The sequence below is a fragment of the Leptonotus elevatus genome, chromosome 2, assembly GCF_054856555.1.
Source record: "Leptonotus elevatus isolate MCC_2025b chromosome 2, RoL_Lele_1.0, whole genome shotgun sequence".
Taxonomy (NCBI): Eukaryota; Metazoa; Chordata; class Actinopteri; order Syngnathiformes; family Syngnathidae; genus Leptonotus; species Leptonotus elevatus.
In genome coordinates this window covers 15,393,106-15,415,877 of record NC_141240.1, presented here as the reverse complement: position 1 = coordinate 15,415,877, position 22,772 = coordinate 15,393,106, and the positions used below count along the sequence as shown (strand labels likewise).

The 22,772-nt window shown below is 38.9% G+C and overlaps 1 protein-coding gene across 2 annotated transcripts; it reads right to left on the bottom strand.

Moving 5' to 3' along the window:
- Positions 1-2,052: 2,052 nt before the first annotated feature.
- On the bottom strand, positions 2,053-21,258 carry LOC147178570 (oxysterol-binding protein-related protein 2-like). 2 transcript variants are annotated; one of them, XM_086069254.1, is made up of 14 exons: positions 21,123-21,258; positions 12,583-12,830; positions 12,360-12,480; positions 11,116-11,191; positions 10,279-10,413; positions 8,879-8,976; positions 7,629-7,811; positions 7,428-7,535; positions 6,304-6,393; positions 6,062-6,182; positions 5,799-5,924; positions 5,477-5,600; positions 5,077-5,167; positions 2,053-3,504 (listed from the first exon to the last, which is right to left on the bottom strand). In XM_086069254.1, the coding sequence occupies exons 2-14, from the start codon at positions 12,617-12,619 to the stop codon at positions 3,402-3,404; spliced, it is 1,413 nt and encodes a 470-aa protein (XP_085925380.1). In that variant the 5' UTR covers positions 12,620-12,830; positions 21,123-21,258; the 3' UTR covers positions 2,053-3,401. The 2 variants fall into 2 exon arrangements, with proteins under 2 accessions (XP_085925380.1, XP_085925379.1); XM_086069253.1 differs by having other exon boundaries at positions 12,583-12,833; positions 21,123-21,221.
- Positions 21,259-22,772: the final 1,514 nt, after the last annotated feature.

Genomic DNA, 22,772 nt, shown 5'->3' with positions numbered 1-22,772 from the left:
AAGGGCAACGGGTTTTTTACATTTGCTATCTTGAAGGAAGTCTGGTACCGGTCTCTGTCGGAAGAGGGGAGGCACAGGCTGATTATTGTTATTCTCTAATCTGATTTATAGCTATGGGAACTTGCAGAAGGGAGGAGAGAGGAATTCTCTTGTATTTATACCCATGGGAACAGAGTTGTAAACAAATGTACTGTGGGCTGATGGGAGGAGACTTTTCGTATTCACCCACTTTTCAATAAATAATGATGTGCCGGAGTGGACGACACACAATCTGATGGAACACGGCTTCAGTGTCGTCAGTTTTTGTCATCAGAAGCTTCTGATAATTATAATACCTTTGCAAAGGGACTTCTTCACCAGGATCTCACCATTCAGATAATTGAACACGCAAAGAGTACAATACTTAATATTGTCTACTCTAACACCACCTTGCGAATATACTGTATATTAATCATGGCCTTTTCATCAAAGTGACTGTCAATGCTCTTGGGCGGAAAGTTGATATTGCTATTTTTAGCCCTCTCAGTGAAAGGTCAAGAGTCATGCAGTCCATTCAAACTCAATCAGTCACAATGTAATTTAGATGTATGTTGTATAACTGATTTGAGTTTAATAGTTCAGATGCTTCCTGTCAGTTTTGTTTTCGTTTAACAGATGTGTTTAACATGTTGTGTTGTTGTTTTGGGTGCAGCCTTTTGAGTAAGTTTACGTGCATGTAGAATTGAGTTAATTGAATATGGCTGAACCTAATTCAATGATGGGAAACACGTGATGTGGACTGACAGCAGCACAGGCCAATTGAGTAGCGATTGGTTGGCCTGGCCTGATAGACCAATAGCAACTGAGCGACTGAGGATAGGCAAAGCGGTGAAATTGAGGAGCAACATATGCTGCCGCTCACAAAACATCTTTTTCAGGGACATCCCTGCTTATTTCAGCAAGACAGTGCTAAGCCACATTCTGACTGTGTTACAGCAGCATTGGTTCATTGTACTGGCCACGATTGGTTTGAACACTAAATATGTGGTTTTTGCAGCATATTCAGTTGAATCTTGTTTAAAAAGGATTTGCAAAAAAAAAATTTGATTTAAGTTTTACACAACATTCCAACTTCATTGGAATTGGGTTTTGTGACTTTCCAAATGTCTTTTGCATGATTTGTAATCTTCATGTGACCACCAACAAACATCAATTGTTTTATCTTTGTGTGTGTGATTTATTAAGTATTGCTCACCCTTAAGGGTAGCCATTAGTTTTAAATTTACTGTAACTACAACCACCTTTGCAACAAAAATCGTATTCATCTTGATTGTACTACTAGTTCATTATAATTAACACTTGACATGATCTCTTGCTGAGGCAGCTGAAGTCAAATGTCATAGTCGTAGTCCAAGCATGGTCATATAGTAAAGACCTGTACATTTAAATATTTATAGGCTACTTGACATGATACTGTATCTGGCTAAGGATGCTGAAGTCAAGTCCATTTAACACTTGGGTCAGCCACAATCCCAGCAGTTGAAGTCAATCATACTGATGCAGGCCATCCAGCACTCCTATTCGTTTACTATAAGTTGGCTGTATTGTAATGTTTTATTGGACCACGTTACGGGTTCTTAAGGAGCGCTTCATGGTTTTGATCAACTTAAAGAAAAAGAAAAAAAGCGCTCGCTTCTTCTGAAAATTTTACTTTTCATATTTAAATGTACCTTTTTGCGTCTACAGTATTTAAATATATGCAGACCACTTATTTTTTAGAATTTATATAATATATACACAATATATACAGTACACGTTACACAAAACATTGGTGACAAAATATATAATCACGTATTTGCATTATTTTTTTCTTCTAAACTGTTGAATATATATATTCAGACTGAGATAATGAACTGGAATATCATTAATGTTTGTAAAACTTTCAGGCTTGGGTAAATGTCATTTTTCAAAAAATTTATTTAATACATTTTGTAAAAGAACTCTCAATATTAGTCCCTTTTTAACACCTGATGTTAAAATTTGGTTCCCCCCCAAAAAAAGGCATCATCCAAATTTGAAATTAAAGATTTTATTAGTAGTCATTTTCCTGTACATGACTATCAAGCTGTTCACGGTTTGCCTATACAGCCCCCAACCAAAGAAATAAAACATCTGGTGGTTATGTTCTCACCAAAGAAAATGCTTTAAATACTATAAAAATAAATCAATTGCACAAAATAATGTGTCATTTATTTTGCGTGTCATTACCTCTGTGTAACACTTGTACACAAACAACCACAAAGATAGTCCAAGAAATGGAGGAGGCGGAGGCTAAAATTCAACTCAGGACATGTTGGGAGAAGTAACAAAAACAAAAGGATTTGACCTTGTATGCCCTTTTGCTGGAATGTGTCTCAATGGATGAGAGCATTGTACCGTTTTGCGATTCAAACAAATAAATCTCGTGCATCGCAACGCTGCACCTGACTTTAGTGTTTTATCTAGATCACATAGATTAGGCTTAACAGAAAGAAAAAAATGTTAGCAGACACAGAGACAACACGTACAAATAAGTCTAATGGGTGTATGTGTTAAGTGCTTTAAAAAAAATTTTTTGAGGCAGACAATAGAAAGGAAAAAGAAAAAAGACCTGGAGTTCGGCCACCATTCAACAGAATTCAAACATTTTCATTTTACAACCTGTAACAGTCAAACAAAAACAACTGCAACCCAAATATTTTCTTGCTTTAGCGGTTTGGAATTTTTGCATTGTCACTACCGCGGTCAGCATGACAGCTGAGGGAAAATTAAAAACTCAATGTGCTACAAAACTGATCTAACTGTAAAGAAAATTAAGAAGGCATGTTACATTACCCTCACACACGATTGAGGTGTTTCTCTTGTCCTGTTACGATGACGATCTCAAATGCCTTTACATACCAATATAGTCACAATTCATTAATTTTTTTTACATTGGAATGGAATCATTGTGGAATTTAACAAATATTCAGGTGCTTTCTTAACAGCATGGTAGGCAAGGACACTTTATTCTTCTTCTTTTTTTTTTTTTAAAGACTTTATAGTCATCATTCTGTTGCTTAAGCTTTCTACAGAATGTTGCATTAATGACTAATTCTACACACATTCCGTCATGGGCCGTTCAAATGGTGTCATATGGAAAAAAAACAATGAGCGATGGAAAACATTTACAGGTCACGCAACTAAAGATGATGTAAAATCCTTGATGGGGAAGAAGCAAGCGAGTCAAGATGAGGCAACTGTTCAACAGAGGCCTCTGTGTAAGTCTTTCCTATCTGCGCTGGATGTGTGCAATGATGAATGAAGGGTTAAGTTTTGATTGTGTCCCTCCAAGTTATGACGAGGCTGGTGGAAGAGGTGGAACGTGAAAGCTAGCAGTCTCATCAGTAGATATCAGGCAGGTCTTGGTAGTTCCTACTGAAGTAACCACCAGAGTAGTTCCAGTCCTGTGAGCCCGTGCTCGGGTTGGTGCCCATTTGGAACCACCTTTTTAAAAAAAAAACACACACACCAACATACAAAAATGAGTTTGCATTTCACCATGGGCCAGAAACGCTAGAAGAGAAGTTGACTTAAGCAAAGTTTGATGAGTTTTCACACATTTAACCCTTCAACCCGCGAGGAGAAAAAATAAAAATAAAAGATGCATTTCCTTCTGCCAGTAGGTGGCGCCACCACTACGATGAAAAAATAACTATTCAGGCCTGGACATGTCAAATGTGTTACATTTTGCAAAGATAGATTAATAGTTGATCATCTGGGTAAAATTACAGCAGTTTTTTTTTGTTTTTTTTGTAACTGCGACAAATCAGAATTCACAATATTTGATGTCTTGTCATGTCTTGAGGCTTTTTTGGACACATTTTCAGTCGGATCCGTTCTAAGGGCCCGAGCACAGTATATTAAAATGTAAAGGATATCATTTGTCGCCACTAGGTGGCCCACCATATAAAGCCCTGCACTGCATTTAACACACCATCAAACCCAATCAGCGTGTAGGTGATGAGGGGCTGGGAACACGGAATGGAGCATTGCTGGGCGGCATGTAGTGGCGCGGTGTGGCAAGAGGACTTCTGCCTTGACGGCAAGCTGCCACAAATTGGAAATGCCAGGAGAGGAGCTGGCAGAGTAATTTAGACATTTTAGGTTACAGCATGAAAACTATCCAAGTTCCCATCAAGCCATTAGGTTTTTCCCTGCTCCTCGTCTCTTCCTCCTTATAAAAATGAGCAAAGTCAGGGCTTTCTTTTGCAACAATGAAACATACATCTTGCTGAGGTGCAGTTTAACAAGCAGCAAAATCTCCATTATTACTTCCTGGTAGGCTGCTACGTCAGCATTTTCAAATTTGGGAACGCTGTCATGTTGTCATGTGACTTTTTCACATTCAGTGAGTGGTGTGTGAAAAAGACTTAAATTGGTAGGTGAGTGTGTGAAATTGAGAGAGAGTAGCAATGTGACAACATTTCCCAAAAATGACAATCTGTCGAAATGCCGAGTGTGGTTGGAATGGGCACTTCAATCGTATAACGCACCAAGAAATAAAATTTTTTTTTTTTAAATCGCACAATAGGTTCCAGAGAATTTTTGTTGTGTGTGTGTGTGTGTTGGAGGACATAGCCTTTTTGTTTTTGGCCTATAGAAAATCTAGCCAAAAAACACCTTTAAATCGGAGCAAAATGCTAATAACTTAATTATTTCTCCTCGACTCTTTTGTTTTTAACCCAAGAAAACGTCTGAAATCCGGTACGCCAATGGATCAACATACCATGACATTTCAAACACCAACACTGGCCCCAAAATGGACTTACCTGGCGCAAATGGAAGATTATTGGTTGAGCAGAGCAGTGTGGTCAGTTGAATAAGTCACATGCTTCAGTGGTAATTTGTTCTTTAGCTAATCTATTTGTTATGGAGGATTTCAGAAGTATTTGAAGTGTTAGAAAGTTCCGCACAGGTGGATGTCACGTTGCTATTTAGCGTGTGTGAGAGAAAAAGACAGAGTGCGTTCCATAGAGCAAACGAGCGAGTGTGTGAACGCGAAAGCAAATGACGAACCTTGTAGACCACTCATCCTCATTCTTGGCTCTCTGCTTTCTGGCTGCTCGCTGTTTATCTTCTAGCCTCTCCTTCTCCTGACTTGCTTCTTCTGCAAAACCATAGCAGTCACACAGTGAAGGCGTCTGTGCCGTTCACATGAGGCAGTTACACAGACAAACAGCAGATGGCGACAGGGTTTCATTGTTTTCCCAATATCAGCCATCCATTTTCTATAGTGGATGGGCTCATGTGGGTCGCAGGGGGGCTGGAGCCTATCCCAGCTGACTTAGGGCGAGAGGCAGTGATCACCGTGGACTGGTCGCCAGTTAATCGCAGCTTCCAACCCACGTGTTTTTGTTTTGCAAAATAATGCCAAAATAGAAGTGCACAAAGCACTGATGGTGGACAATACAATTACCCATTTTGCCATTCTCCATGGCTCTAATGTCAGGTCTGAAGCGGCAGTCCGTCGGGGCCAAAATGGCATCCAAGCCTGGCTCCAGCTCATTCAGAGACATTGCAAAGTTGGTGAAGTTGTACATCTTAACAGAGAAGTACAAATACATATATTTTTTGATTTTATGCACATTGCTGTGTGTGTGTGTGTGTGTGTGTGTGTGTGTGTGTGTGTGTGTGTGTGTGTGTGTGTGTGTGTGTGTGTGTGTGTGTGTGTGTGTGTGTGTGTGTGTGTGTGTGTGTGTGTGTGTGTGTGTGTGTGTGTGTGTGTGTGTGTTCTATACCTGCGCGGAGTGAACCGGTCTTGGATCTATCCTCCAGAGTAGAGTACTTCCTGGTATGACCGAGACTGTCTCTTGGACCTCTGGCATGTCATCAGCATCATCGTTCTCTGATCCCACTGGCTCCTCCTGGGGGCAGGGGGATTAAATGGAGTGAGAAATCACATGCTTAATCGGCACATAACACATTCTACCAAGAAGGTGCTCATGAGGAAAGCTTCACACCAACACAAGGGAAAAGATTCAGACTTGACTAATCAATTTACATGTTTGTGCTTCTTGTTGTCTCCTTTCTTCTCAGCCTTCTTGTGAGCCTCGTAGGACTGAGGATCAGTACTCCACATGCACTCTGTCCACTTCCCATAGATGACACAAAGCTTCTTTTTACTGCACATTGACAAACATGAGAGGAGGATCGGATTGCAGAGGAAAATTTCTTGGAAAACTTGACACAATATATCAGAAATCATATCATGGGTGACAAAGTAACACAGCGTTGAAGGCTAACCTTTTATCCTGGATGTATCCCTCCACTTTGTGCAACTCTTTGCCAAACATCCCACAAGGCTTGAAATTCAACACACACTTGTCTCCAGTGCTGTGTAGACAAGAGTGTAAGCACTTAGCACCTCTTCATAAACTATGGTGAACTGTATGTGACCTAAATGTTACACATCGTCCTTTCACACACACACACAACAACAACAAAAACAGTATACCAATGAAGTGTAAACAAAAGCTGATCGTGACCCTGCTCTTCAAAACAAGCCGATTGTGAATATGAATTTGATTGCGATAACACAAACATTGACACAAGACCCTTAAAATCTGTCCAACTATTACTATTGTTTGATTAGGAGCACTTGAATCGATTGAGATTGTTTGAGAAGCATTTTGGAAGGGTTGTTAGCACAGTTTTCCATTTCAGTATCGTACTGTGGTTTAACAGCCAAAATCACGCTGCATTGAACACATCAATAGGAACAAGACATGCCAACGGAGACAAAAAAAATAAAACGAGGGTCTCTCGTATTTACTTCTTGGTGAGGAGACATTTTATTCAAGAGAGGCCAGCAAATATAGGGACCGATACAGCAAAGTAGAAACTGTGGAGTACCAAATAACTTGTTCACTTGAGAATATATTAGTAATACGTCAAATATTATAAGAATTTAGTGACTTAATGAGTAAGAGCCTTTGGTAACATCTTGCCATGCTTAGAACTCCAGCTGACCGGGTACTCGTACCAGAAAAGGTCAGCTTTTCCATTCATGTCAGCTCGGTCAGCGTGGTGTCAGCTTTTTCCATTAATAACCTTCCATAGGAGGAGTCATTTTGTTGATTGTACAATGATTTCAATATCTGCCAGAAGCTCTATTTTCCATTTGCTGGATCTCGCTACGTGTATCATCGGTATCCCGGACGTAAACGTACACAAAGTGAACGAAAATGATTGGTTCGGTGTGTCATTGCCTATGAGCAGGGCATTTTATTATTTTTTTAAATCACTTTAAGAAGTGATACATTATGTGCCCTTTCTTTTATCTCTTGCTACTTTATTTCAGTCTACAACTGTACGCTTATCGCAATAACAAAGTGCATTAAAAATATGGAGACTCGAGTGTATCGTACCTGTGGTTGACTATTTCTACTGAGCCATACTGCTCTATCCATAGTTTGCCCAGGATGATGTTGTGCACACAGCAGTGAGGGTTACTCCATGTGTATGACTCATTGTGCCTTGGATAGAAGAGAAGACATGAACAGAAGATGCAGGAGGGACACACTTTTACATGAAATGGCAAAAGTAACCCCCGCATTTCTTTGACCTACTTTAGAAGCTCAAGAGTGATGGTCCCTTTGGGTTCTGCCTCAACACTCTTCCCCCAGAATTTGAGTTTGGGGTAAATTGAGCCATGGAATACAAAGTCTCCCGTCAGGCTCTCAGCATGGAAGGCACTCATCGGGGGATGATGGGATACCTGCTCTGCTATCAGCCGAAAACCCTGCTCCTCTCTGCATAGACACAGAAGAGCATGGAGGGTAAATACTAGGGGTGTCAAAATGTGTGCATTATTTTGGAGTTTATTTAAAGCTCCTTAAACGCCACTATTTATTTTTATGTGCGATTAATGACCGCTCCTTACTTGCCTGTACTGGAGGAATTACAGTCGCAACGCAGCAGACACGTCTACGTCAACATTTTGTAGTAATACATTTAATAATAATGCATTTATTTGTGGAGACTGGGGTCAAGTTGTATTTTATCATTTAAAAAAATTACGTTACGTTTTAAGTTACAGTAATTTCTGGAATACAACGCGCACCTGACTATAAGCCGCGCTAGCTAAATTTGGGGAATACTCAATTTTGTTACACATATAAGCCGCACTCGACTGTAAGTCGCAGGTGCTTTAATGTTACCGCCCCGGGTTCCCGCTACTTTTCTTTTCCATAATGAAGGCGCAAATTGTCTTGCTCTCGTTCTGTCTCACCTCCTGTATTTGGGCTCACTTGGTTTGTTTTGCTCTGCCTGACGCTTTTGCGCATCCTTTATAGAGCGCCCCCTTGTGATCTGATGGATAAGCCACACCTTTGTATTTGTCGCAGGTTCGAATGCAAGTGAAAAAAGTAGCGGCTTGTCATCCAGAAATTACTGTACTTCATGTTCAAGAGATTAGATAGCTCTTAATATGAAAAGAAAAATGCACTAAGCTGTCACAAATGTCTTACAAATGCAATTATGCCATCTAGTGGCAAAAAAAACAAAAATACAAATCAATATCACACTCGTTTTTTACAGTACATCTTTTTTATGTTAATTCAATTTAAGAAATTATTTTGTAATGACTGTATCAATGACTAAAAGATGCAGCCATATTTCTATTAGTTTAACATGTTTTCCCCACTTTTATGTCAACAAGAGTATGAAAACTTAGGGGGAAAATGTATTGTACATTTAGAACAGATACATAATTTGCGATTAATCGTGAGTTAACTATAAAAATCATGTGATTAAAAATTGTAATCGCCTGACACCCCTAGTAAATACATACTGTAATGTGAAAAAGACATGTGGGTACCTGGTGAGTTCAAAAGTCTCCCCAAGAAGAGGGTTGAAGGGTTTTCCAGTTCGCTCCCACTGAGACGCAACCGCTGACACAGCAAACGCAGCGACGGCCTGAAGAAACAATTACAGACAACATAAGTGTGTTTTCTTTTTCAGGTTCACGTCACTCGCGTAAATGCTTTTTAAAAGTGACTTCTCTCTCAAGTTTGGGTATTTAGTCGAGCTCAGCGGTAAGCAACCGTGGCTTTTTCCATCCTTCTGCTGTAGCTCTTCAGGACTTTGGAAAGCAGATGAGTATTTATTCTAAATTAAAATTTGTTTGATTGTCAAATGCTATCCTGAATTTTAAGATTATGGTGCTATTGTAAGATTAAATAAAGTACAATGTATGCATCACAACCACTGATGTGAGACACCTGGCCAGCACGTCAACCATGGATAAGTCCAAGAGAAGAGTCTCTGAAGAAAACAAAACATTGAATGCTACATGCTACATGCTACATGAATATGTTAAAAACAAACATCACTCCCTCCTCACTCACGACAGCTTACAATCGTATGTGAAAATGAAGGTGGCGTTTACAGCCCTGATGTGACACCTCCGTAATACGCTGAGGCTCATATGCAAAAATCACATACATCATCAAGTAAAACTAATATTTTAATTGCCTATTATTTTGCAAATGTACATTTTATAGTGTTAAGATAAATAGTTTTGTTCAATTCAAGTTGACAGTTGACTGCAAACTCCGCACATAAAATGATTATGGAATACAGAGGTAAGAGGTGGCATTTTTGGTTAGAATTTTTGGTTTACTGGAGGTGAATATGAGGCAGACTCAAATAGACATTCACTATTTTATTTTTAAAGTAAGCTTGCCTTCAACCAAGCATATTTTTTTCAACATGTTTTTGTTACTGCAGAAGTAAAACTTTGTGTTCTCTACAGCAGCAACAAAACAAATGTATTCAATTGTGTGTGAATTTTTTGTTTTGTTTTACTATGTAACCAGACTTTATGGACACACTATGCAGTGGCATCCTCATTCCTTAGATGACAATATGGTTTTGTGGCTCTCAGTGCTTTTCCCCCTGTGGGAGATGGTCCAAATGGCCCTTGTCTAGCTGATAGCTAACATTTATTGTTGTTGTTGTATATTTTTCACTGCTCATTATCAATAGCTTCATTGTTGGACTTTAGTCTCGATTTAAGCATCAAAGATGAATCTCAAGCGAGAGGTATGATGTACAGTACACAAGTAAGTCTTTTAGCTAGGGATTGGCGAGTACCAATACGAGATACTGTATCTGTATCAGGCCTTATTTCAAGGTAAATAGCCCTGCTAAAGGCAGCAATTTCTGCTATTGTTCACACAGTCAATTCAATACTCAAGAGGAGTCTCAGTGTCTGACCTGCATGCGCTCTATGGAGCCAGAAAGCGAGCAGGCTCTGTTGATGAGGTAAGTGTGTTCCATGTATTCTGTGATTCTCTGCAGGAAGCTGAGGGGCTCGTTGAAGACGACAGGCATTGTGATCTTGGAGAGTTCCTGACAAAATAGAAGACATGAAGTTTGTAGACCACTCGGTTTATTGCTTCAACAGACAGTGCTGCATTGTGAAACAGAAAGAAATTGCTTGCACAATCATGGTGCAACAGTTTCAGATTTTGGTGTACAGTTATAGTCTGAGAAAAAAAACAGTTTTACGGTTATTCTTATAGACATACAAAAAAAAAATCACATCAGCATTCTTTCAAAAAATGTATTTTTAACAATAAATAACTGAAAAAAAAAAAAAAGATGCTGTATTTTAAAACAAACAGCACACAAATAAGTAAAAAACATTTTTTAATATAGATCGTCATCAGACTTCTGCAAAGATTGCTGATTATTAGATTCAGCTGCGCTACAGGAGGGAAACATGGAAAGCAGGCTGAACAGGGGCTCTTGAGGACCGGACTTGGGCACCACTGTCTTAGGATATTATAGGAAGAGCATAAAGATACGCGGATAGGTGCAAGTAGCCAATTGGTGAGGGTTCATAATGTGCGTATGTGGTTTAGTGGTGCGAGTTTTGGGAGTGGGCTGGAAAAAGTTTCTCGTCCAGTCTGGGGGTCAGGGAGCCCGGGAAGGTGCGCACAACTTTTATATATAAACAAAGCAGGGAAGCAGAAAAAAAGAGTCTGGGAACAATGAGCATATACAGTAGAAAGAGTAAAAGAATAAGATGGGATGAATTCACATCCTTACCATTCCGATGCATTTCTTAAGGATGCTCCAGACACTAAGAGTATTTCTGGAAAACATGGGTGCCGGTAATGACGTCCTAGAGTGAAAAAAATAATAATAATGAAATAACCATATGTAAGTGGTGAGAAAACAGAATAAATAGACAAGTACTTGATATCTTGAATTAAGGCTGGTAGCGATACCTGTATCGGTACTCGCCTATCATTAATAGAAAGAGCACAACAATTCGGTTCAAAAATGTGCGTTGGATTACTGCATTGCGTGTTTGTACAAATGTATCTGATCGAGCACACTCAGGTGTGAAGAAAGCATCGGTACAAAGTTTGTAGATAAGCAGAACATGTTGTCCAACTGGTCTGCTATCAGAAAAAGCAACATTATTTGTCCATGAGGTGGCAAATAAAAAGAAACTATGCCACAACATTCACCTACTACTGTATCTTGTTATCTGGACTGAGACAGACTAGAACACAAAGTATGAACCTGCAAGCATCTCCATCCATGCACCTATTTTCTGTACCGCCAAGCCTATTCAGGGTCATGTCTGGGACTGACTAGGTTAAGGCATAACCTACTGATTGTAGACAAAAGGAGACATCCTGGACTGGTTCCAAGTCAAGTGCAAGTACAGTACTACGTGGCGGCCGTGGCTCAGGGTGTAGAGACAGTCGTTCAGTAACCAGAAGGTCGGCTGTTCGTTCCCCGCTCTACCCAAGTCATGTGTCATGTCCTTGGGCAAGGCACTTCACACACATTGCCTCCAGTGCTAATCACCCTGGTGTATGGAAGGTGCAAATGTTTGGTGGTGGTCGGAGGGGCCGTAGGCACACACTGGAAGCCACGCTTCTGTCAGCCTGCCCCAGGGCAGCTGTGGCTACTTAAATAGCTTACATTTACCACAGTGTGAATGTGTAAGTGCTTGAACATGTATCCATTCCTCTGTAAAGCGTCTTTGAGTGTCTAGAAAAGCGCTATATAAATCCGATGCATTATTAGCAATGGTGAGCCACAAGCAATCTCAAAATCTTCAATATCCACTGAAAGTGAATGGAAAACTACTTGAAAAATGTTCTTATCTTGACTTCTTAATTTATAGTAACTATATTTGACAATTCTAACCATGCCCAAAACCAACCGTTAAGCTTGTTTCAGAGTGTAAATCATGTCTGGTTGAGTTCAATCAGCCAAAAGTATAGCTAAATACACTAGCGTGTCTGAAAGGTATTGAAGGAATGCAGCAGTACCTGTGTTTCTTGACACCGTTCTCCTGTGGCTTTGATCCATTGTTTCTGCTGCTATCATACACCAGTGCATCTTTGTAACTGGACTCTGACACCCCTTCATATGACTCGTCCGAATCCAGGCCTGTGAAGCAGCACTTTTGTTATGACAAGTAATCAACCATTTGCATTTTTAAACATCTGTGTAAATGTAATATGAGAGCAAAAACAAACGCAAAGCACTAACCTGTAACGGCATCATAGAACTCATCGTCATTGCTCATCTTCTGAAGTCAACGCTGACAAATCTGACTGTTGACTGTTCAACCTCTAACACATGTTCCCTCTGATGACAACCTCGGAGAGTCCTGTCAGTCAAGGTTCCCTCTGGATCGTCACCACAGCAACAGCACAGTATTTGTGCTTGGTGTCCACAAAATGCTTAGGATGGATGGTTATGGAGGAAGAAGAACGACGCCAGCAAATGCTGTTTGTCTGCTGTTTGACAAATAGACAAAGCTGGATGTCAGATGATGGGATGTTGCTGTACACATTGATTCTCTTTTTGCTAATGCAAATTAGAAATATGTAGGGACAAAAGAAGTAGTTAATCAATAGGGATGGATACCGTTCACATGTGCACTATTTGTTGATGTATGTAGTTGTTAAAAAGGTGCAGTCCTGTTTACAAACCTTCAATTGTTTTGGACCAGAGAAAGCGAATTACTAGACTGAAAGCACCTCATTTTCTTAGGGTTTTGCATTAGAATTAATTAATTTTAGGTTGCTACTGTATACATTGTCTAATGTATGTCTAATGTTGCTGATGTTATATTATTGTTGAACTCACCTTGCAGCAAAAAAATGTGCAATGGCATTTTTATTGTGACACAGGCCACAAAAACACAAGGAATGTTGACTGATACTCTGACTCATCATTTGTCACAAAGATGGGGGGATTAAAAACATAATTCAGGCACTTGTAGACTGACGCTCAAGAATCGGATGCATTTTAATATAACATAATGTTTTCTTATCACTTTTGATGAGAATTCTTAATTCAAAAATGTTGTCCAATGAAACACCCAGAGAAATACTTCTTACTTCTTCTATTATAACCACAAGCTACGGTGATTACATAATGACATAAATGCTGCTGTAATGGACAAAAGATGGGCAGTGGGCACAAGAAATAATCATAAGGACAAAAAAAAAAGCCCCACTTCTTGGCAGTTGATTTCTAACCAAAATGACCATGTCCAAGAAAGCTAGGGCGGGTTGTTCCTTTCCCTAATGAAATCAATAAACAGTGTGAATGATTGTCTTGTAAAACACTTCCTGGAGTGGAAAATTAAATACTGCTTAACCTGAAACTTTCAGGGCAGATTGTTATGAAAGGAAAGTGATTAGAACTGGGGCTACACCAAGATTGGTCAAGTAGTCATTCACAACTATGTCGACAACTAAATCCGTCGACTGCTAAGTTGATAGTCCATGTCATCATTATTTTTAACAGTTTTGATCTTTCTCTCAAAACTGCCTTGTCTCCCGCTGTTCTGTCTGTCCGTCTGTCTGTGATGCACATGCTCAGAAGTGGTTACCGGATAACCGATATAGCATACACTTTTCACAGAAGTCTGCACAATAAACGTTCTCAAAATTACATTAAAGTAGTCTCCTTACCCTTTTAAAAAAAAAATTTTTTTTTAATATCAAGTCAGCTTTTCTATAAGAGCATACAACCCATTCAGAAATAATAGTTCAAAATAAAATTATCAAGGACGCATCTGTTGAGGAAGGACGCATCTGTACTCGCTCCTGCACTTGCTCGTGACTTCTATGTTGTTGACATTGGGATTTTTAACTACATTGTTGCATTATGCCTGGTGGGGAAAAAAACTGACGAGACTGAGGAGATAAAATCTTCTCTTGCAAAACTCAAATAAATGGTCACCGAAATACTTGAAATGAAAAAGAGCATCTATCCACTACTGCAGGAAGTTGAAGAAAGAGACAAGAAAAAGATCGACGCATTGTCGCCTTGGAACAAAAAGTGGATGATTTGGAACAGAATCTTCGAATCAAAGATGTGATAGTTACAGGTATTCAGATCAAACCGCACCGCGGCCCTCCAGCAAGAGCTGCGGCCGGCACAAGTGCAATTGATTCTGACCAAACTTTAGCGAACGAGACTGTGGAACAGCAAGTAACAAATCAACTTATTAATTGTGGATCCAGTGCACATATAGATGTGCTTTTCGCTTCCAACTGGGGGGACACAACCACCGGCAGTTCTGTTCAGGTTTGTTGACAGGAAGAAAAAAAATTGCTCTTTTGAGAGATTCCTACAAGCTTAAAGGTAAACATGTCTACGTCAATGAAAATCTCACAAAACGAAATGCTGACATTGCCAGAAGGGTGCGACAATTGAGAAAGAATGGATTTATCGAGAACACATGAACAAAAGACTGTCGGATCTTCATAAAAATATGGATCGTGAAAAGAGTGGAAGAATTGGCGGAGTTTGAGACACAATAACTGCAATAAGTAACTCACATCATTAAATTGTGGATTATGTCTTACCCAAATGAAATTATTGTAACATATTACTAGTTAACCCAAAACTGGAGCTGTTATGATTTTAATAATGTAAATATAGCATATGATTACTGACACTGCAAAGGTTAATTCTTGTTTATACACCTGCATTGATAACATGTATTTCTGTTCCTGTAAGAATGTAAACATTGTCTGGCTCTATTTCTGTTTGGACATTTGATGTAACAATGCTGTCGTGATGAGGTTGTAATGTATCTGCTGTAAATATTTGCAATGGGTTGGTAAACATGGTTCCGGGATGGAGCCTACCCAGCTGGTGGCTGGCCTTGTGCGGTGAGCACTCAGGAGTATCAAGATCTAAGCATCATCGGATGCTGGCAACAGTGGTGGCTGAGCTGACCAGAATGGAGTGAACATTGCTGTGGACGCAATGGGCAGAATGCAAGCCGATCTACTCTTCTGAAAGCCACAACGTGTGAAATCTGATCCAAGGTCAGCGAAGACGCTACTGGTGAAGGAGCATGCTCTCGCCTTGGCTACTTGCCTGGTTGGGTGGGCCTGTTGGTGGCGTCCGGGAACTGATTTACCAATTCCAAATGATTGGTACTAGCTGCAACTTATACACGGACATTACTCAAGATGAACTGAGCGAGGAATGTGCAGACTTAAGTCTGGGATTGATAACGATATGAATCAATAACCTTCATAATCAATGTATATGACTGATGAGTATAATAAGAATCGATGGGGACGGGTTACTAATAAGCCATGGCTTCTACCCCCGTCAGCCCTTCTTTCAGATGTTAATGTTGCAAATGATATGATGTGTCCGAAAGAAAAAAATGAATTAAACAAACCAAACATCTGAATTTGACATTTTTAGACAAAGTAATTGATTAGCAAAACTGCTCCGCATAGAAAAAAAAAAAAGAGCCTTTTGAGCCTTGCTTTATGCAATACTAAAATATCTCAGGATTTTTCACTATGCCATTTAAAAAACAACACTCAATGGAAAACCTAAACACTATTTCCACTGATAAATCTGAACAAGCAGGAGGCAGAGGACCAATAAATTAGTTCAAATTCAGACTATATTGATGGACCTGCTTCCAATGATGTAGAGAGGGTAGTACCCGTGATCTCATGAGTATGAACAGTCATTAAAATAATCAGCATTATTTTACCATCATCATCCAACATTCTTCTGACCCTGTGGGCCGCACCTACTCATTTCCTTCTTGTACAAATTTTCCTTTGTACTCATGTATTACATGCTCACCAATTTGCTGGATTTGTCAGTATTATCAGCATAATATTTTATATGTTGGGATTTCTTGTGTTCAGACACGTTTCTTTTTTTTGCATACATTTTTGCCTTTAACACTCGGCCCTTCGTTGGAGCTGTCGACACTTCATGCAGTGACTGGCTACACATGCTCTCACAAAACCGAAGAACAGCAGAATGTCCAGGACATGAGCCGACCTTTACCAAGCGTGTCAGAAGTGAGAGCGTTGTGAAATGGTGATGTGGTGAAAAAAAAACTTGCTTTGAAAAATACTTCTTGGCATCTGCGGAACCTACTTTTATACAAAACATCGGGTAAGACATGTTTGTTTTTATTTACAGACAACTAATCCACTTTTGATGAATATGTAACATTAGACATGATATATTTTATAGGAATGAAAATACAAATTTTTCACAACCCCTATGTACCGGTAAATGTCTATACAAGACAAATTTTCAGAATTTTGCGTGTTTAACACACACTCTCGATTTAGGATGTTTTAGGATGTTTGTTTGTTTTGTTTTAATGTGTATTGAGTAACCACTATTAGTGAGAATTGCTTCACATCTGTATTGCATTGAGGAGACTAACTTCTGGCAATTGTGACCTGATACGGGACGATGCAACAGCATTCCACACTCCTCTGCATTTCTTAAGAGACCTGCAGTATGTGAAGCCATCAGCATCAAGACCCCACAAAGTCCCCAAGTGCTGAAGAGGTTGCAATTCTACAGAGAACACATTGGCTGGCCAAACGCCGCAAAATTGTGCAGACTGATCAACGCAAGATTGTCTGTTGTGCAACTGTTGTACTAGATCACATCTTGAAACACAGAATGTAACTAAGCTACAGTACACTCACTATGACAGACGGTGGAAAATGTTTATCCTACATTGGTATTTGGGGCTTTTTATCCTTTGCGGAGGTCATGCAGCCTTGTGCCGAAGAGGTTATGCCCTTGTTTCAACAAGTCAAACACACCAGAATATACAGCAACAAGATTATTTTTATGGAGAGGTCAGTCCAATACCCAACATTATTCTATTATAGAACTTTTTGGGTGACATTAAAATGGCTACTCAGAAGGATAAACCAATAAATGCATAAGAATTGAGAGATGTAGTCCAATGACTTGGAATATCAGTTATCAGCTACTAGAAGTTGGTCAATTGTGAAGCATTTTCTCAGAAACAATTGTTATATAACCAAGTACTACACCAGTGATATACAGGAAAGCAAACATCTTCAAGTAGCCTTCAGTTTGTACACCAAATGTTTGAGTTTATAAAGAAAAAAAAACATAAGCTTTTTTTTTTTTGAAAGCTGAATATTCTTTTTAAAAGATTTTTTTTCATCCTGCTTTGATTAGGGATGCGCGAGAATGCCATTTTCAACCGATACCACTAAACTAATAATTTAGAAAGTGCCGATGTCGAAAACCAATAAGTAAGTCAATAATTGTTGCAAAATTAACTTGAAATACAAACAATTTAATTATAAATAATAAGTCCTACTACAAGTCTAAGCACCATTAAGCTGAATTTTATTGATATCTCTGCTTCAAAGACAACAAGTAACTAATTTTGAGTTTGCCAAAACAAAACAGTCATGTTTTAAAAATGAAACAAAAAATGTGAGAGTAACATCTTGGGGAAAGAGAGCCCACCCTGGCGATTGCCATGTCGCCATGATGCATCTTCTGTGAACACGAGGTCGCGCGCATGATGACGTCACAAATATGCAACACTACTATAGAAGAGGGGTTGAGGAGTTGGGCACTAATAATTGAAAATATAATCTTAAAAAAATAAAAAATAAAACATAATTATCGGCCACTGATATTATCGTGCATCCCTAGTATCAACTTAACTATAGAAATAAAAGCAAGGGACATTTAGCTTTGCTCACAGTGCAGACGCATACATATCCGATTTATATCCACATACAAAAGAGGCCCAGGTCAGGTGTGAAAATATCGTAATTGTACTCTTTACACTGCATGAAAAAAAATCAGATACTTGTGAAAAAAAAATCGGAATTGAGCTGCAGTGTGAACGCAGCCTTGGACACCCCTGATTTAGAGAGTTTACCTCACACGATAGAGTTTGACTGTTAAGCAAGCTTCAACCAAAACTGTGTCTTATTTATTCCAAGCACATCCCATCTTTTTGGAAGGAACCGTGGCTTCCAACTTGCATTGAACTATGAAAAAAAAGCAGTTTTTTTAAACACTATTCCAGGAAATTGAATCCCACAGCTAGTCTATTCTGATGACTACTTATTTCTAGACTGTGTTTTTACAGAGTGTGACAAAAAGCTTCAAAGTAGTCCAGGGGTTTAGATAATATAGCATAATTAAGTTGCTTAATTATAGCATCATTAAATAGCGATTGAACTTGAGCTGTTGATGTTGGTGGCAACAGTTTGTGACGGCAATAGAAACCCCTCAACTACAGTCTCAAAGACGAGCCAAGTCAGCCGTTATGCTGCAGGGAACAATTTCAAAATAAAGGTGTACACCAAGGCATTGTTGTTCATATATTGAGGTAAGGTAAGACTAATTTTGAAGTTGGCCTTACTGCACTCAGGGTGTGTGTTACTTTCATGCATAGCATGTGTACAATCATTGCTGCTATTTGATTGACTTTGTCTTCTTGACTGTGTACACTTGGGTACCCATTGTCCGAGACAGGAAAAAATGCCTCAAACATTTTTTTTTTCGGGTCCAAGGTACTTGAATTAGTCGGGGACTCATTTCACACGAAACTGCTACTAGTGTACTGTTTCTCTGTTGCTTAGATGTTTATCAAGTTCAAGAACTCCCTTATACCAAAGTGGTTAACACAGCAAATTTGGGACAAACAAGATGAACTGATTGTTCACAAAGTTGCCTGTTAGATCATTTAGCTATTCCCAGAAAACTAAATTAATAGATGTGTTATAAAAACTGATTTGAATCAGAAAATCGGTTCTTTACTTACATATGTAAGTGCATCAAATCAAACTGAACTCTAAACTGTGTGTGCCTTGATCTACAGAGGCTCTCAAACTGGGGTCCCAGGACTAACTGGAGTCTGTGAATGGTATCTTGAGATCAGCAAAATAATCTGGCCAATAAATTGCATTTTTGTGTGCGTGTGTGTGTTTAGAACAATGCACAATAAAGCTGCTAAATGCAGTAAGTTGAATTTCGGTGGGGGAAAAAATCCCTTTCAGATCCAACCAAATTCAACTGATCATCCTACAATTGATCCCCCCCTGCCCTGTATAACGTATAACTAATGACACCTGGCCAGTTTTAATACCAGATTAAAAAGAGAGTTTGGCGAAGTTGACGTTGAAATGGTCTTATTGCACAGGATATTCTCAGCAGAAGACATTATCAATGTAAAGTGACCAGTGCAGGACTCAAGCAAGACTTCAATCACACGACTATATAGATTATAAATCAAAACATTTGACAGAGTTGTCGCACAAATGTCCATTCGTTTGGTCACCTCTGTAACATTCCTCTCAAATCTGTTGAAATGTGTGGCCTTGAGGACGTGTTTGCAAAATGTCTTTCCTGTGGCAGAATTTTAACCACACGTCAACAACAATTGGAGAATAAATGCTCAAGCACTCAAGCACTAACCAGTGTTCCAAGACAGTATACAGTCTGCCAAAAATAATTTATTACCTAAAAATGAAAAACATTCATCATTAAGTGAAATGTGTTATGATATCTTCTCGTATATTCATTGATATTCTTTACCTAAGGAAAATACATACTGTATATGTTTTTATTTTATCTGAATACTCAATTATTCAATGGAATTTTTAGAATATCCAAACATCCAAATGTTCGATAGCTGCAGCCCTAAAGCAGATACAGGAATTGATTTTAATATTGGAGTCGCTGTGCATTAATGGCGCTGTCCACCCCACCGGAATCATATCTGTTCACCACTCTTGTGAACCTGGAAGTAGTCTGCTAAAACTAACAAACAAATGGACAAGAACACTACAATGTACTTATTGAATTGATAACAAGTAAACGCGTAGTTCATTAAAAGAAAAGAAAACAGTGCTTGCCTCCCTTTTCAAAGTACTAAACACTCAAACTGGTTGCAACAGCATGAACGCGTTTATAGGTACCGTAAAAAAAAAAAAAAAAATATATATATATATATATACAAACGTGATGAACCTTAGTGTCAATTACCCACAATTAACAAATTAGGGGAAACAGTGTTTGCTGAAAGGGTCAGGTGTAGATTTTGTCAGTCGTTGAGCAGGCATGGGAGCATTGTTGAAGTAGTTAAATTCCATGGGAGGTAACCAGCACGGAGTTTAAGATAACAACAACAGATGTTCCCACGCGGATCTACGCGATTCACGAAAATCATCATAAATCAACAGTACATTCTGTCCCATTTCCAACTTGGCTGAGCTCCAAGGTCTTATCTCACATTTTACGTCGATCGAGGCGGAAATTTACTGAAGTTGGGATCTTATTCACAGCTGCCGATGTGTGTACCATCGTTCGTTTTAGCGGCCAACTACCCTCATTCAGTGTTGCCTAAAAAAAAAAAAACTGTCCCAAATGCTGAGGTGGCTGCTATCATTAGCACGTACTGTACAACAATTGATCTGGCTAACACATTACCACCCCGAACAAATTTCAGTGGTCTACGTTAAATTTAATCCCGGCGAAATACTTAGGATTTATTCTTCGTCATAGCGATATTGGACACCCAAATATCCGATCCGATACTGACAGGTCACCAAGGAGCATATTGACAGCTAGCCTTCATTTTAGTGTTTCGGCTAAGAGGGATGAGGGCTACCTAGCACAGAACTCCTACATGTGACAAAATAGCCATTGAAATGTTCCGCCATTACACCCGTTAGTAAAATAAAATCATGAAAAAGAGACGTCATGAAAACATGTATTACCTGGATAGCGTGGGCAGTGTAAACGGTTTGACTAGTCCAGAAAAGGAACTTGCACTGGAGCTTTGGGTTTGACACAGAAGCGGAAGTGGCTAGCCGCGGGGACGGGAATGGAAGAATGACTGACATAATTGACAGCCAATCAAGTGTGGGGGTGGGAGTACATTGTCCAATGACAATATATGTCGGTGGAGAGACATAATGAAGGGGGTGGGGACCGACATGCTGGGTGTAATACAGTGTACTGTACAGTATGCAGGTCAGAGTGTACTGACAAACTCCAAGACATTCTGAAGATGATAATGAATATTCCTTATGTATTATAAAAATAATAGTTTTCACCACTAAGTCAAAATGTGCTAGTTGTTGTTTACATTTCTTTCTTTCAACTTTCATTTTACTTAAATAAAAAAATCAAAACATGAACCATTCAATTTTCAGAATACTTTCAATACTAGAGTGATGTAATATCAGAAAAAGATTTTTTATATTTACATAAATGCAGCAAACATCAGATAGTTTAAGACCTTTACTCAACTAATGTTAACTTCCACCAAAGCTGTTTTATGTTAATCTACGTATTTGGACTTTTAATCAAGTATTGCTATTAGGGAACTTATACAAGACTGCATGTAAGCAATTCCGGATGTGTTGCATTTGATAGGATTGTGCAGAGGCCTTTTATGAAAAACGTTGTTTTTTAAAAAAAAAACTTTATAATCAAATATAAATCCTCCAGTCAGTGACTGGGTAAGCACATGTACTGTATAACAAAAAAAATGGCTATGACCCAAAGAGATGGGATCTTCACTTTCGTTTTGTATTTGTGCGTGCGAGGTGGATTTGTTGCAAAGAAAGAAAGAAAGAAAAGAAAGAACGAAAGAAAGATTTTGTGGTGTTTTCATTAGCTGTGGTTTAAAATGTCCACTTTCTATTTGGGAAGACTACTCACACACGTTTAAGACCATGGATGAATTGTTAGTTAGTTAGTTAGTTTGTTTGTTAGTTTGTTTGTTAGTTTGTTTGTTTAAAACTTCATTATATCCATAAGCTCCTGCTTGAAAACAAAGCTTCACTGAGATATTGTTAAAAATTTGAGTTGCTATTGGTAACCTACAATGATCATATTACAGATAACATAGTCATGTTAATAGGTTTAACATGTCAACTGATCACATTTGATGTTATTCATGGACTATTTACATCAGACTTTCTATTAATTATTGGTGCTTACTGCTTAGTTGTATGTCTGAATAAATACAATGCATTGTATCTTGTGTTATATGAGTGGTTTTGTAGTTCAATCTGTTGTTGTAGGCAGCCAAGGAAATACAATCAGCGGTTTCCTTTCAACAACTGTTATATAACAACCATTATGGTGTGATGAGAAGAAGTGAAAAGAGAACAGAGAATGGGATGAACAGAACATTAGGAGGCAAATAACATTGACAACAGAGGAATAAATGGTCTCCATTCAGAAACATGCAAAGACACGCACACACACACACACACACACACACACACACACACACAAAGGCAGTCACACACAATACATATACATGCAGATGCTTACACAAACATGGTCATGAGGAATTCTATTGCAAGAAACTGCCTCAGAACAGAATGGACAAATAGCCTATTCTTTACATCATG